The sequence below is a fragment of the Eublepharis macularius genome, chromosome 8, assembly GCF_028583425.1.
Source record: "Eublepharis macularius isolate TG4126 chromosome 8, MPM_Emac_v1.0, whole genome shotgun sequence".
Classification (NCBI taxonomy): Eukaryota; Metazoa; Chordata; class Lepidosauria; order Squamata; family Eublepharidae; genus Eublepharis; species Eublepharis macularius.
The window spans coordinates 87,449,919-87,466,636 of NC_072797.1; the positions used below are offsets into that span (position 1 = coordinate 87,449,919).

Below are 16,718 nucleotides of genomic sequence, written 5' to 3' on the forward strand. Positions count from 1 at the left end.
AGTACTATTCTTATATTGTCTTTTATTTGCCTATCAGGCAGAAAGCCGGCTTGTTCGTCCACTATAAATTCCATCAACCACCCTTTAAGTCTTTCTGCTAATATCTTTGCAAAAATCTTATAGTCATTATTTATTAATGATATCGATCTATAATTTTTCACATTACTTAAATCTAAAGTTTCTTTTGGTATCAATGTAATATTTGCTTCATTCCATGTTTCCGGTATCTCTTGTTCTTCCAATATTGCATTCATTACTTTCTGCATCAATAGTTTTAAATCCTCAACCATTACTTTATAAAATTTGGCTGTAAGTCCATCTGGTCCTGGCACCTTTCCCATCTTTGTAGTCTGTATCGCTTCCAGAATTTCCATTGTTGTAATTTCAGCATTTAGTCTCTCCCTCAATTTTATAGGCACGGCTGGCATATTCAATTTGTCAAAGTACTCTTTTATTGATTTGTAATCCACTAATTTTTTCTGATATAATTTCGCATGATATTTATAAAATGCTCTCTCTATTGAGCCTTGATCATATAACGCTTTTCCATCCTCCTTTATTTTACTTATTATTTTATTCTCTCTTCTCTTTTTCAACTGCCATGCTAAATATATTTTTCCCTGGTTTGTTGGCCCCTTCAAATGACTTTTGCTTCAGTCTTTTCAATTCCCACTCCACTTCTTTATTTTCCATTATTTTTATTTGTTCCTGCAATAATTTGATTTCATATATCAATTTATTTTTACCTGGTCTTTTCCTTAATTGCTGTTCTATTTGCGCTATTTTCTCTTGTATTTCCTTTAATTTCCTTTCTTTATTTTTCTTGTCTCTCCCATTTAAGTCCATCAAAACCCCTCGAATTACTGCTTTATATGCATCCCAAACTTTATATATTGGAACTCTTTTATCCACGTTATCTTGAATAAAGCATTTTGTCTCTCTTTTTAATACCTCCAAGCTTCCTTGGTCTCCCAAAAGATCTTCATTTATTCTCCACCTCCATTTTTTACATTTCCCTCCAAATCTCCACATCACCGGATTATGATCTGAGCTAATTTTTGGTAGAATATCTATTTCCTTTGTGGCTACTGCCAATTCTTTAGATGCCCAGATCATATCTATTCTTGAAAACGACTGGTGGCTCACTGAAAAGTAGTCTTGTTTAGTCTTAAGGTTATACTTCCTCCAAACATCTTTCAAATTTTCTTGCTTTTGTAATTTGAAAAAAGACTTTGGCAGTTTCCCCATTTTATTTTTGCTCACAGCTGTTTTTTTATCCATTTGTAAATCCACAACTCCATTCAAATCTCCAGTCAAAATTACTTGTTCATAAGTCCATTGTTCCATTTGACTCATTACTTCCTTAAAAAATTGCTCTTTGGATCCATTTGGTGCATAGATTCCCACTATCAGCGCTTTCTTAGCGTTATATTGAAATTCTACTGCCAGGTATCTACCATCTTTATCAGAAACAATTAATTTTGGTTGCAGGTCTTCTCTAATATAAATTACAATTCGCCTCTTTTTTTGCTTTGTTGCTGCTGCAAATTGTTTTCCCAATTTTTTATTAACTAAATATTTTACATCTTGATCTCTTATATGGGTTTCTTGTAAACAAATCAAATTACATCTTTGCTTGGCCAACCAATGAAATGCTGCTTGTCTTTTAGAGGGTGAATTTAGTCCATTTACATTCCACGATATTAATTTGTATTCCATATTTAGGATTTACTTGAACTTGGAAAGTCTTTTTCATTGTCCATCAAAAACACATCCATTGCATATTTTGATTTAATCACCTGTCTCGCAGACTGAAATTCAAAGCTCAAACCCTCAGGTAGCTCCCATCTATATATGATATTCATAGATTTCAATTTCTGCGTTAAATCCCTATATTTTTTCTGCTCTTGCAAGACCTTCCTCGGTAATTCTCTCATTATCCGAATCTTTGTCCCTCCAATCTCCAATGGGGACTCAAAATGGTTTCTAATAATTTCCTCCTTCATTCTTTTAGTTGTCAGCTGGACAATAACATCTCTTGGCAAGTCCTTTTGTTGTGCATATTTTGAAGTAACTCTATATGCTACATCCAAATATGTCATCACCTCATCTTCCTTTTGTTCTAAAAATTCTGCTATTATTTCTGCCATTTGCTTCAGGGTTACTCCACCCATTTTCTCCGGAATACCCCTAAAACGCAGTTGTTTTCCCATTGCTTTGCATTCCATCACCACCATCCCATCACACACACCGGTCGTATCCACTTTTAAGACTTCCATCTTCTTTTCTACATCTTGTACCTTTTGCTGTGTCACTTGAAGCTCCATCCTTAATTCATCAATATCCTTCTTTACCTCCGCCACTTCTTTTTTAATAACATCTCTAATCTCGTTCATTAAATTTTGTTGTAATTTCTGCACCATTTTGTTGTAATTTCTGCACCATTTCCTGAGTCTCTTTATTACCTTCTGTTATTTTTTTATCCAAATTCTCAATGGCAATTTGCCAGTCTTTATCTTTTTTTGACGATGTCATTGGGCTTACCTTTGCTCCCCATGAATCTGCTCTCTTCCTCAACTCCATTGTCTCAACATTACTTTAAACTCACTTAATTAACTTAAGCTCAATAATTTGCAACAAGATGCAGATAAAATGAAAAAAAAAATTGCCCTCTTCCAAAATGCCAGGCGTCTTTTTCTCAATTGTATATCCGATAATTCTGCCCTCACTCAAAATGGTGACTCACGCTTCACTCTGTCTTCAAAAAGCCAGGCGAACTTTCTCTATGGTAGTGATGTCAGCTATCTCTTTTCTATGGTAAGTGTCCTTCACCGGGTTTCCTATTCCTCTTCCATGCATTGTTTTTCTTCTGCTTTTTCCTGACCCATCCCCTGCTGCTCTAGTTGCTTCTCACTGGTACTGTAAACAAGCTGCTTCTCGCGATTCTTCGGCTGCTTACCACGATCCTCCCCTTCCCGTTGCTATCTCCCCAACCGTAGGTATGCAAAACAATATTCTCTTTTCAGTCTTTTTAGCCTTTTTCCAAATTCAAAAGTCACAATTTTACTTTCCACCTCTTTATAACTTCTTTCCGCTTGGGTCTCTGTCTCTTAAACTCCTTATTTGTCGGTCTTTGGTTAGCAATTCAGTCCTTTAGGGGAGATAGTAATCTCTACTTCTTAAACTCCTTTTGGGTTGTACTCACTGTTTCTTTTGTTCAAATCTGCTTAAATGCATTTCTGAGGCTTGGGGCATGATGGTCCTGTGCCAATTTAATGGCTCCAAAAGCTGCTGCAGAGATATTTGCCACCCTTCTAGGAGGGGACCTCAAGGCTGAGAGGAGAATCCTTAATTCAGAAACTCCCCTTGCTGAGATCACTTGCTCTTAGGGCCACTAAGTGTTCTTGCCTGATTTCTACCTGAAATCAGGGGGCTGCGGGTGGTCGAGGCACCTCGCCAGCCAAAAAACAGCACCTCGGATGATCCAGCTCCCTGGATCACGTCAGACCACCATAATCCCCAACCGGAAGTCCAAATTTATTATTTTTGACTCTTGATGGCATTGTAATTTTGCATTCACCAAAAGTTGACAAAATTATGGAAGGAATATAAGCATCAGGGCTCATTTCGAGGGGGAATGAACCAGAACGGCGTTCCGGCAGTTCCCCCAAGTCAGGTGGCCCCACGGGGGAATCTTCCCCAGTGGGGGAACCTTCCCCTGCCCGGAACTGACCTCTTCCTGGCTGTTTTGACCCTGATCTGGGCCCAAACAGGGCCCACATGGCCATTTTTGCCTAGTTGGGGCCCGTTTTGGTTTGGATCAGGAACAAAACTGCCAGGAATGGGTTGGTGCCTGGTGGAGGACCCCTCCCTGCCCAGCACTGACCCGATCTGGGCCATTTGGGGCCCAATCCTGGCCAAAACATGCCCAAAATGGACACTCCCCCATCTGGCAGCAGCCAAATCTCGCCCATTTTGGCCTGATCAAGGGGTGTGGTATATGCTAATGAGTTATGCTAATGAGTTCCTGCAGCTCTTTTTCTACGAAATGACCCCTGGTAAGCATACATGTAACTGAAAACTCATTTGAGGAATGGCAATTTGGGTTTGACTAATTAATTTAAATTATATTTAATTTTGTTAATGTAACATGAATTCTGTCATTGTTTATGCCTGGATCTTCCTCCCAGTCCCAGACCAACCTTCTCACTTCCCTCATTTCCCACCTGTCCCTTTTCCATGGAGCTTTGGGGTGCAACCTCTTAGTCCCCTTTTGTTACTGAACTGAATCTTTTGTATATGTAGTTGAAATTAATACCTATCATCCCCCTGCTTGTGACCATTTTCACTTCCCTCTTTGTTGACTGCATCCCTTCTCTCAGTTTTTGGACTGAAATCTCCTTGGTAAGGAACTTGTATTCTATAAAGCTCTATGCACAATTAAGTTGCTATATAAATAATACTCCCCCCCCTTGCAGCACATTAGCCATTTTCTTGTGGCATTTTAGTGTGCCTTGACACAGAATTGGTGCATGGGCTCTTGGGGCGTTTTTGTTCTAGTCAATTGCACTCCCGAGATTTTTTTTAAGGGTACTTGAAAGTCTTAGAGTGCTGTTCAAAGAAAAACAGATTTTTAAAAAATGTGATTGAAATGACAAGCCATTGTTGTGCAGAGTAGGTATTATTGGAGTTCCAGTGTTGTGCAGGTGTTAGAAATTTGAATTAGATAATGGGAGATCTGGGTTCAAATCTCTGAGTTTCTATGAAACTTTCCAGGTGATTATGGACTAGACATTCTATCTGCCTAATCTATCTTCTTGTGAAGATAAAATGGAGAAGGGAAAACCATGTACTCTGAGGTCCTTGCAGGATGGGTGGGATAGGTACATAGATTGCATTACTAGCTTTTATTTTCAAGGGCATGAATGCTCATACAGATAAATAAATATGCACACATTCTTTCCCAGTCCAAAAAAGAACATTATTCAGAGCGTTGAGCCTTGGCTTTTCCCAGGCATTGTTTGCCAAACCAGACAGGCCAGTCACCATAGTGAAACAGAAATAACAAACATGTACCCCACATCTCTGAACAGTTTGCACATGTGCCCAGAAACCTACTATGTGCAGTTAACTTTTATTTTATTAGAGCTGAGGAGTGAGCATACATTTTATGACATTTATTTTGAAAGAAAATATAGATCGGTTGTATCTGATTTTAAAATGTATCACTACTTGAGACATCTACTTACTTGAATGGAATTTGTACTCCTACTAGATTAATGAAAAAGTCCCCTGAAAATGTTTTTACATCTAGCTTGTTACACAATTTTCTGACAGAATTGGAAAATTAGGTTGCATAAATCATACCTAAATGCAGTAGCATTAAATATTGTGCAAATGTCACAATTCAATATATAGAGAACTATGAGTTGGAGGAGCAGACAGATATACTGCCATCAGCATTTTAAGGCAAGCAAAGTATGTAATGATGCTGAACTCTCATAGCATAGTATTTAATTGTTTCAGTTCTGAAGGTCTTTCTGAGATATATTTGGTAAGAAAGCAGTTCAAGCTTGCAATTATACTGTACTTACAAATGAATAAAAAGGAACAATCTGAACACATTATAATACAAGCTGTTTATTGCTTAAACACTGTCTTAGACACAATAAGTATGTACAAAAAAGGTATTTACTAAGTTGACACAATATTTGAGTGTTGCTTTCTTAAATTTTATGATGCTATTAACTAGTTTTTTTGTTGTTATCTCCTTGCCTCTCTTTGACCCTTTCTTTTTGCTGTGCATCCCTATTGAACTGTCTTCCATTATGTTACTTTTTGTGTCTTGCTGAACAATTGTGAAGGTTAACCAGAATGAAAGAATGAAATTCAGACTGTCTTCAGATATACAGTTCAATGCAATCAAACAACTTGTACTTGGCAAGATCTTAGGTAAGTACAGTGCTGCATCCCCCCCAAACATGAATCATAAATGTCATCACATCATGTAAAAAATAACCCTAATCTTGTTGAAAAACATTTCTTTTCAGCATTTGATTAGGCAGTGAGTGACAATCAAGGTGTAAGCTTCATTCTTGTCAGAGTGTATTGATAATCACTGGTAAGTGCTTCTAGCAAGATGAGCAAGTGGATTCCATTAAAAATAATTTCATACTTATCTTTTCCGTTTTGCAATCAGGCATAATGAAACATGGCATTTTCAATACAGTCTAACAAAGAAAAGGCTAAATTGCACTCAAATCATAGGTAAAGATAATGAATTAGTCACTAATCAGTTGCCTAAACTGCACATTTTCTTTCTTTTTGAACAATGCAGAATTGAGAATGTCATCACAGAAGTTCAACATTCAAATGAATTAATTTATAGATGGTGACCAGGAATTTGATTCAGCAAGACCCAACACAATGACAATCATATCACATTACAGTGATATTCTCTTGTAATAAGAACAGTTAGAGTACATCATGGTTCCTCATAGTGTGTGTGGGTGTGGGTGGGTGTATATATATATATATATATTAGTGAAAAGATAGATTTGTCTCTGATGTTTAGTTGCTACAAACTATAAATGAGTCTGTACTAAAGTTATAAACTTCAATACAGCTTTAATATCAGTTTTCCTTGCAACTTAACAGCCTATAAGCCATACATTGAAGTATTTTATAAGTAACATATAACTGCATAGGTAAATATGGCTAAATCACATGTGCACTTTTTATCTTGTCTGACAGTAAGATCTTTAATTTCTGTTTTTTCTGAAATGTTCTGTAGCTAGTCAGTCCAGGGAGTGATATACTGGTTACGAAGTGAGATATAACAGGTGCAACTAAAAAAGGATATGGGCAACTAGTGAACTTGACCTTTACATTAAGTACAGAAACTTTCTTGGGAGGGGTTCTACTAAAACAGCCCTTCATCTCAGCTGAAGGTAATGCTTTGCATCTAAATAACAGGAAAGAGCAACGATATTTTAGAATTGTTAAATAAAAAACTATTTGGACAGCTCAAACATTTTCTGCTAAGATAAATGGAAGTAAATAGAAGAGCATTTCCAATCTGCTTGGAGTTTTAGCATAGCCCAATATTTTTTAAGTAATTGATTTCATATAGTTAACAGAAATTTTCTCAGTGGATCCCTGAAATTTAGTATAGCAAGCTTTAAGTCAATTGGGCAGAGCCAAGTTCCCAACCAGGAGTCAGTTGTTACTTATTGCAGTATGGGATGGTAGAGCATTAGGTTCACAAAGTAATAATCTAAACTTGATAGCATGATACCATGCTATTGTTGAAATCTGTGGGAGTCCAAATTCTAGCTGCACCATGGCTGAAGGTACAGTAGAATAATATACACAATATATTAGCTTCCCATACAATGTTAGCAGCAGAAACTCTTCAAAATATTTTTAGCACATTAAAAACAATGAGCTAGAACCTAAATACCTTACAATCAGTATATCGAAGGATAGCTATGAAACCTTATGTTTTAACTAAGACAGCTACATCTTATTTAGAAACTGGTAATTAAAAAAAATGCAGCCTACAATGGCTCTCTCCTTGGAACCTAATAAAATTTTAGTACATATCTTTCCATAAAATAATCTATTTCTCTCTTGGAGAACCAAGTGGAGAGCTAGGAACCAGCTAAGCTATTTATTAGGCCTATCAATAAGATTAATTGATCTTGTTTCAACCTATTCTTTGCCTGGCTTCTCAAAGACTGAATGGGTTATTCTTACTTTTCATCCTGCCAATCTTCCAAGGCAAATCTTAGACACTAAAGATCTTCTTGCCAAGTATGGAGTTTTCCCTACCTGTGTCTTTAAAGACAATTTTAAAAAGGCCTCTCTGTTTGAACTATCCCTATACTAAATCAGCTTCAGGAAAATACTCTCAGCAGGAAAGTTTAGTCCAGTGCTCCAGAAAAATGCAGCTTTAATGCTCTTCTCTTAATATTATCAAGAGTTCCCTAATCAACTATGAATCAGATTATGCTATGAGAGTGGATGGAGATAATTGACTTGATATACCCTAAGGTTTTGCATTCTACATGCTAAAGTTATCTACAAAAAGCTTCATTGGCTTGAACACGAAACATGCTACAAAAATTGTCCCTGGGATGAAGAACCAATGAATTGATTATTTTTAATGTTACTGGTATCTAAATAGAGGAATTTTTTTGATCTCCTTTCCAAATATAGTTTAATACAATTGGGGAACAGGGGCCACCTACTGAGCTCATGGAACTAGTGGGATTCAAACCAGCAGAGTGCTGATTTGCAGACCAACTACATAACTGCCATGCTACAGCAGCAGAATGCAGACAGGAGGCATGTAGATATGTTTGTCAATCAGTAAATTTCTGGTATTAGGTGGTTCTTAAGCATCTGTCATTTGTCCCCCCCCCCCCGCCCTCCCCTAGTCAGAATAAAGAGGCAGACACAAGGCTTGGGTAATAAAGGGCCACTGTTTATTTGGCAACAACATTAATTGCAACAACTAAAACCTGGCAAAGGCCTAACCAGTGGTACAGGCCAAGCCCTGGGATCACTCCTGGACCCCGCCTTGACCTGTCTAGGTGAGACCCGCTGCCGCAAATGAGAGCCATCCAAATGCATGGCTGGGATCTGGCTGGCCTGGCAGATGGTTTCCCCCTTAAAGCTCCAAGCACCCCCACTGTGGAGCATGAGGGAAGGACTTGTCCAGGGGATCCCACCAGGCAGCCTGCCCTCTCAACTGGCCACCATAAAGCATGCCAGCTGATCCTGACAGGTCCCTAATATCCCCACCAATGAGGATGTGCCAAAGGTACTCACCATCCCGCTCACATCCCCCCAACTAAATTCTGCCAATATTGTCCTATATCAGCACCACCCTAGCCAATAGCCACAGCTCCAGCAAGCAGTACAAGGTAGGCAAAAAACTTCCTTCCCAATGCCAATCAGGAAAAAAAGAAAAAAATCCTACTTGGCCCCCAAACGGCAACTGGTCTAAACCTGCACTGCAACAGAGCAGGTGGGTGGGCTGAGCACAAGGCAGCAAGTGCTGTTACTGAGGGCAGGGCAGCCTTTTAAGGCACCTAGTCTTGCCCCTACCACGTGACCCTACGAGGCTGAGAGAATGCTGCCACTCATTCTCCGTGGCAGCACATGCAGCCTCTGGCCTCAAGCCTCTGACTGCCGGCCAGGTGGGGGCCATATTGCCCCCCTCCAGTTGGAATAAAGAGGCAGACTCAAGGCTTTGGTAATAAAGGTACATTGTTTATTTGGTAACAACATTAACTGCAACAACTAAAACCTGGCAAGGGCCTAATCAGTGGTACAGGTGGGCCCTATTGGCCCTGTGCCTAGCCTCTTTTATCTCTTTGGAGTCCAAAGCTTCACACCATACCTGGGACTGAAGTATCTCAGACCAAATAATTAAGATGCCAGGCCACTGCTTGCTAATCCACTGCAAGTCAGCCTGTGCCTACAAAGTAAGTGCTTTACCCTTTACAAGCCCAAGGTCATTATCTCCCAGATAAATGACCAGTATGTCAGGTGGAGGGCCACTCCTCCTCTCAAACAGCAAAGGCAGCAGCCCTGGCCACCTTAGGCCCCAGCAGCCCTGCCACTCAACGGTGGCCCACACACTTAACCCAAGCTGGGACCCGATCGCTGCCCTCTTGGCTTGGTGGGCTGCCCAAAAAAAATGCTGTGTCCACATATAAGGATCTGCAACCTTCCACGGCAAAACACAGCACCTGAGGAAAAAACAAGTCAGTTCCCAGCACCCAGTGGGCAAATGAATGATAAGCTTTGGACCCAGCACTCATTGGGCGAATGTACAAACGATAAGCCTGGGATCTCCACCAGCCCACCCGATGGATAACCTGATTAGGGTAACCCATGGCTGCAGCTGTCGAGGCTGCCCCAATATGGAAGAAATGGGTGCCGAATTTAACATTTTGCAGACCCAATCTGGTCAGAGCCCGTCCAGTAACTGTCCAGAACTGGTACTTAAACTGAACTGAAATAATAACCCCCTGCCATCTCCCCTAAGTGCAATATATTGCTTCAGAGCCGAGACTGGGCACAAATCTATGTCCTCACAAGGACCCAGCTGGATAACAACCCCCCACTCTAACTAATCCATCTTAGAACACCTAATCTTTAAAGTAACATTATCCCAACAAATTTTACATCCAAGGCCATTAAGGCCCTACATGACTCATCCTTAATAGAATGAGCCACCAATTCACTTATTCTAAGTGCGCCCCAAAAGGCCATCAGTACAGCTACATGAAATAGAGTCGCTTTATAACAAGAACTGCACATTAAGGCCACTGAGGACGGCTGGAGTCATAGGCTCCCTATCATCCCTTGGTCTGGCTGTCTCTCAGGACCAACCATCTAACATTTTCCTAAGAAGGAAATCTCCAGTGGTTTCCGCAAACCCGTGGGCTTTACTGGCTAATGCTAATGCTGCCAGCTGTCTTCTAATTGATTTATCGCTAAGCCTCTAGCCCTCAGTTGAACACAAAACTGCATAAGGTGATCAACCGGGATTGATCATACCTGTCGCAGACCCTGCTCGTTCCTAAACCCTGAAAACTGCCTCACTGCATGATCATAGGACCTCTGTGTGCTGGGGGCAATGGCTAGCTAGATAGCCCTGTAGGCTTCAACCTTCCAAGCAGCCATATTTCCTGGGGCATCTGGGCAGGCATCAGGATGGACTCTGGGGCAAGGTGATGAAATTGCTCCATTTGTAGGCAAGGCAAAGCATCCACCACACCATTATCCAGCCCTGGGACATGTTTGGCCATGAACACAATGTTCAATTTCAAGCAGCGAAGAGTGAAAGCTCTAACCAGCCTCATGACCCTTCATGATTTAGAGGTAAGGGTGTTCACAACATGAACTACTGCCAGATTGTCACACCAGAAGTGTACGATGTGATTGGCAAGGTCCCGTCCCCATAGGAATACTGCAACTAAGAGGAAAAAAACTCAAGAAAAATGAGGTCCCTACTAAGGCCCTGCTAAACCCAGTCTGATGGCTGCTTGGCACACCACAGCCCTTGGAAGAACACCCCAAAGCCAAGAGAGCCTGAAGCATCCAAGTGCACCTGCAACTCCGCTTCCAGCAAAAGATCATCCCTCCAAAAGGAGACACCATTAAAAGCCTGTAAAAATCCATCCCAAACCATAAGGTCCTCCCTGATCCCGTCATCTATCCTGAACCAGTGGTGGGGAAGCCTTAATTTTCCCATGGCGTCACAGAGACACCTTAGGAAAGCCCGCCCAGGTGCCACAACTCTGCAAGCGAAGTTTAAGTGGCCTACAAGCTGCTGTAACTCAATCATAGAAACTCTATGCCACTCTTTAAACGAGGCAAGCCACGCCTTGAGGTTGGCTAATTTTTCCAGTGGCAACCTGGAGGTTTGACGGACAGTGTACAGCTTGATGCCCAGAAAAGTGAGGGCAGTGGCAGGGCTCTCAGTCTTTTTGTGGGCCCAAGGGACCCCCAATTGTGCTGCTAGTTTAATGAAGACTTCCAAGAGCCAGGTGCATTGGCCGGTTACAGAAGACCCCAAAAGAAGGAAATCATCCAGGTAATGAACAGTGTCCCAACAATGAAGCCGGTGACACAATGCCCATTCAAGGAAGGACCTGAAACTTTCAAAGACCACACAGGAAATAGAGCACCCCATGGGCAATGCTCTGTCCATGTAGAAATGGCCTTCAAAAGAGAAACTCAACAGCTCAAAATCCTTTGGATGAACCACAGTAGACTGGGATGGCTCAGAGCCCAGGTAGGTCCAGGTCCAAGGAGGGATATCCAAGCAGGTGGAGGTTGACCTTAATGAAGGTCAACATGTCCACTAGGTCCAAGTGCAGACATTCGCGGTGGGGACAGAGGTCTCCCAGGTGGGAGAACACCCACTCTGCATGATGGTGGGAGGGCAGGACAGGATGTTGGTTGCCACGATGGACATGTCCGGCCATATGGCAGATTTACTCACCCAATACTCCAACGGGGTGGACTGGGGGTGGTGGCTCGGTGAGCTCCACAAGGTACTCTTGCACCATGGCCCCCGCTGAGTTCTCCACAGTGAGAGACGTGCCCACTGTGTTTCAGCCAACCATACAGCTCACAGCCGAGGACCAGAGATCAAGTGGTCCCATTTCGGTGGGTCTCTCCTGGCGTGGCTCTCTTCCCACCTCCTCCCCCTCCTTCTCTTCTTCCTTCTCCACCGTCTGCCCCTTGCCCCTGCCCGGTTCCCTCCATCCTGCCTTCCCTCATCCCAGATGTCCCTCGGCTTGCTCCCTAGCCTGAGAATGTCCCTCATGACCAGGTGCAGCTTGTGCACCATGCACACCAGGCCTGGGAGGGATGCATCTTTCAGGGCTGTCAACATGTTGCTTCCCACGTCCATCACCATGAAGCCACGGACAAACCCTTCCCCCTGGCCATCTAGTTCCTCAGAGCCGTCTTTATGGTAGTGGCGATGTTCTTCCCAGTATGGACATCATCCATCCCACAGGCCTGGAGAAGAACTACCCTGTAGCCCGGTGTCAAGAATTGCACTCTTTTTCAGGGTGCCAGTTCTTGCCCTAGGGCAGTGGAGATCCTCTTGTTGCCACCCGTGATGCCAAGGTAGCCATGATGGTGTGCTGCCTTCCCTCTAGGGGGAGGGGTTTGTGGCCACTCATGGGCAGCACTCCCGATGTGCCCACCCGCCAGGCCTCAGAGAACTTGGTATTTCTGGTGTAGGCCAGAAGGTGGGTCACGTCGACGGCTGCCGGGCCTGGCGGGCTTGGGAAGGTGGTGGCATGCTGCCTCCTCTCTAGGGGGCAGGGGGTGTGGCCACTTGCCAGTGGCACCCCCCCATATGCCTGCCCACCAGGCTTCCCAGAGGCTACTTTCTGCCTTGGTATAAAGGTATGATATAGAAAGGTTTCTCAATAGACAGGTGCATAGCTCTATGGGATGAAAGTATAGGATAAAGGGATGCGTGGATACATTGAATACCTGTATTGGATTGACAGGAGAGACATATACCATATACAGGGATATTGGGGAGACAGGTGTATGGCACAAATATCTGCGTTATTCTGTCATTAGAAAGTTGGAAGGAAAGAACCAAGGGTGGGAGGTGAGGCCTGCCCCTAACATGTAGAAGCGGAGGCTCATGTGCTAGCTATTGAGGCAGTGGAGGATGCCTTCCCCCACATCATAGGAAGGCATTGGTTCCCCTAGGAAAGGGATTGTGGGCAGACAAGTAGGTGCCCTCAAGGGGAGCTGTGGGCTGCCCCCTGCATCACCCACCAACCTGCCTTCACAGACATGGCAGTCTATTCAGCATCTGCACCCTACAGAAGATGACAGTTCCATGGAATCCACACCGCTCAGAGACACCTCACCTGATCAGGCAGTAAGTAGTGTAGGCTGTTGCCAGCATTACCCTCTTTCCTGCCTTTGTGGAATGGACAGGATGGACATGACAGGAGAGGTCGCAGGGCAGGGTTGGGGTGGTTCCAGAGAGGGAGAGATCGAAAGAGGGACTGGGTACTTTTCTGGGAGAGGAGGACAGAGGCTTCCTGGCATTGTGGAGCAGGATTTGGAGGACCCCAACATCCACTGTGTTGGATTGCACAGACTGCTCTGGGAGAGGCTTGTCCGCCCCTCATGTGTCGAAGTGGAGGCTGTCACCAGCATCATTCACCTTCCTGCCTTCACGGAAAGGACAGGAGGGACAGGACAGGAGAGGTTGTTGGGAGGGGTCAGGGCATTCCAGATAGGGAGAGGTCAAAAGAGGGACTGGGTACTTTTCTGGGAGAGGAGGACAGAGGCTTCCTGGCCACATTGCGCAGTGGGACCGGGATGGAGGACCCCAATATCCACCTTGAAGGAGTGCGCAGACTGCTGCTGGAGAGGCTTGTCTGCCCCTCCTGTGTTGCTGGAGACTGCTGCCAACATCACTCATCTTCCTGCCTTCGCAGAAATGAAGTGAGTCATGGGACCCATTCTCCCCATGCACAGGGGGAACAGCTGGTGCCCATGGATAGGGCTGCACCATGTAGCACAACCATATCATCAAAAGCCTTTGAGGTGCCCCTCATGCCCAAAAATGGTGGAAGCTGACAGCACCCACCTTCCTGCCTTCGCAGAAAGGATGGGATGGGCAGGACAGGAGAGATCGTTGGAAAGGGTCGTACTAGTTCCATCCAAAGTGGGAGAGGTTGAAAGAGAGACCAGGAACTTGTCTAGGACAGGATGCAATGGGCAGGACAAGTTGTGGGGAAGGGTTGTATTGCTGCCATCCAGAGAGGGAGAGGTTGAAAGAGGGCATGGGAACTTGTCTGGGAGAGGAAGGCAAAGGGTTACCAGCCATGGAAGCAGCCCCAAGAACTGAGGGGGGCTAGAGCCCACTGAGTTTGGCCTAGAATTGCAGTAGACTGGGATGGCTCAGAGCCCAGGTAGGTACAGGTCCATGGAGGGATACCCAGATAGGTTGAGGTTGACCTTGATAGATGTCTCCCAGGTGGGAGCACACCCGCTCACTCTGCATGCTGGTGGGAGGGCAGGACAAAATGTTGGTTGCCACGATGGACAGATCCAGCCATATGGCAGATTTACTCGCCCAATACTCCAACAGGTTGGAATGAGGGGGGCTTGGTGGGCTCTACAAGGTACTCGTGCACCATGGCCCCTACCGAGTCCTCCACTGCGAGAGATGTGCCCACTGTGCTGTGGCCAACCACACATCCCACTGACAAGGCCCAGGGATCAAATGAGGCCATTTGGGTGGGTCTCTCCAGGCGTGGCTCTCTTTCCTCCTCCTCCGTGGCCTGCCCCTCGCCCCTGCCCAATTCCCTCCATCCTGCCTTCTCTGTCAGGAAATGGAGCACTGCTGCGCATAGCTCCTTTTTCCAGCACTGCATCTGACCCAACCACATGGTGATGCTGCCCTTGATCTGGGGGTCACAGAGGGAGGCCATTTGGTACAGAACCTCATAGCACAGAGGATGCAAGCGCATGGCCATGCATGCCTGGATCCTCCACACAAAGTCCCGGTTGCTGGGGAGCGGCTCTTTCTCATGCTCAAGCTCCTTGGCCAAGTACAAGGGGGATGACCTGACCCAGGCTGGCCTTGTAGGAGCACAGGAGCTCGGTGGCCTCCTTAAAGGGTTTCAGTATCTGGAACATCTGGGCAAGGACTCTCCATTCCATGGAGCTGAGGTTCAACTCCTCTCCCTTCCTGAGAATGTACAAAAATGACAGGATGTCCTGCAATGGGCCCTTCTGCTCCACCAGACAACATATCATGTCGTAGGTGGAGTTCCAGAGGGGGTGGGAAGGTCCTAGAAGAGTTGGTGCTTGGGGTCCACCCTCCCCCTGCCTCTGGAACACCTCGTGTGAAGAGTTGATAGTGCATGAGACGCAGGAAGTAATGTGCCCGCAGCTGTCCAGCAGATTGCATGTCCACAAAGTTCCCACATCCCAGCTGTCCCTTGGCTTGCCCCCGAGCCTCATCACCAGGTGCAGCTTGTGCGCCATGCACACCAGGCCCGGGAGGGATACCTCTTTCAGGGCTGCCAACATGTTGCTTCCCGCATCCGTCACCATGAAGCCACAGACAAACCCTCCCCCCTCCCACAGCCATCCACTCCCTCAGAGCTGCCTTTACAGTGGTGGCGATGTTCTTCCCAGTTTGGACCTCATGTATTCCCTGGGCCTGGAGAAGAACTGCCCTGTAGCCCAGTATCAAGCAGGGCACCTTTTTCTGGGTTCCAGATCTTGGCCTGGGGTGGCGGAGGTCCTCTGGTTGCCACCAGTGGGTGGTGATGGCAAGATAGTTATGATGGCAGCCACTCCAGAGGTCTACCGTGAAGTGTACAGTATGGCCTTTGGCAGCCGACAGCTCCCTGAGCACCATGTCTCACATGCACTGGTAGAGGGCAGGCAGGAATCAATGGCCAATGGTGCACCATGATGGCATGGAGAACCATGGGGTGAAATGCTGAAGCAGCCTGCGGAAGCCCACACCGTCCATGAAAAATAGGGAGAATCCTTGTATGGCAATTGTCTCCGCCACCACACGAGCGCCCACCTCCTGAGCCCTTGACTTCACCCTTTTCAATGGAACTATCCCCTACCCCAATGGAACTACCTCCCCAAGGGCGGCCTGCCTGCCTGTTCTGCTCCCACTGGCAGCACCCTTGAGGCAAGGCTTCTTGCTTGGGGTGGATTCAGGTGACCCTCCCACTGATCCCAGCTCAGAGGATCTGGTAGCCCTCTGTCTCCCCCCGCCGGATGCTTCGCTGGCCAAGGACAGAGACCACAGGCTCAGGTGGTGCGTCTTCAGGTGGCTGGTCAGGACCGTCGATAACAGGTGCTTCGGGTCATCACAGACATGGCACCGCACCACACGGGGGTCTTTCAGAAGGGACCAAAAGTGCCTCTGTACAGACGATTTGAACCATAGCTCACTAACTGTTCCTGGGGAGGGAGGACTAAGGGTTACTGGCTGCAGCACAGAGCTGGTAAAGCAAGACGGAGTGAGGGGTTGACTGCAGGCAGGGACAGCGATGAGAGTTTGGGATGGGGATAGGATGGATGTGTCATCGGACCCCAACCATTCCTCCATGGATCCCTCCCCCTCCTCCTCCTCCACAAAAAGTTTAAGGATATCCTCTTCCTCTAGAGGCAAC

The 16,718-nt window shown here is 45.3% G+C and overlaps 1 protein-coding gene across 1 annotated transcript in view; it reads left to right on the top strand.

Moving 5' to 3' along the window:
- The window catches only part of CNTNAP4 (contactin associated protein family member 4), a 358,424-nt gene that overhangs the window by 316,549 nt on the left and 25,157 nt on the right, over positions 1 to 16,718 (top strand). Inside the window, exon 22 of the mRNA XM_054987581.1 lies at positions 5,865 to 5,952. Within this exon, the coding sequence (XP_054843556.1) occupies positions 5,865 to 5,952 (88 nt within the window). The remainder of the gene's footprint in view (positions 1 to 5,864; positions 5,953 to 16,718) is intronic.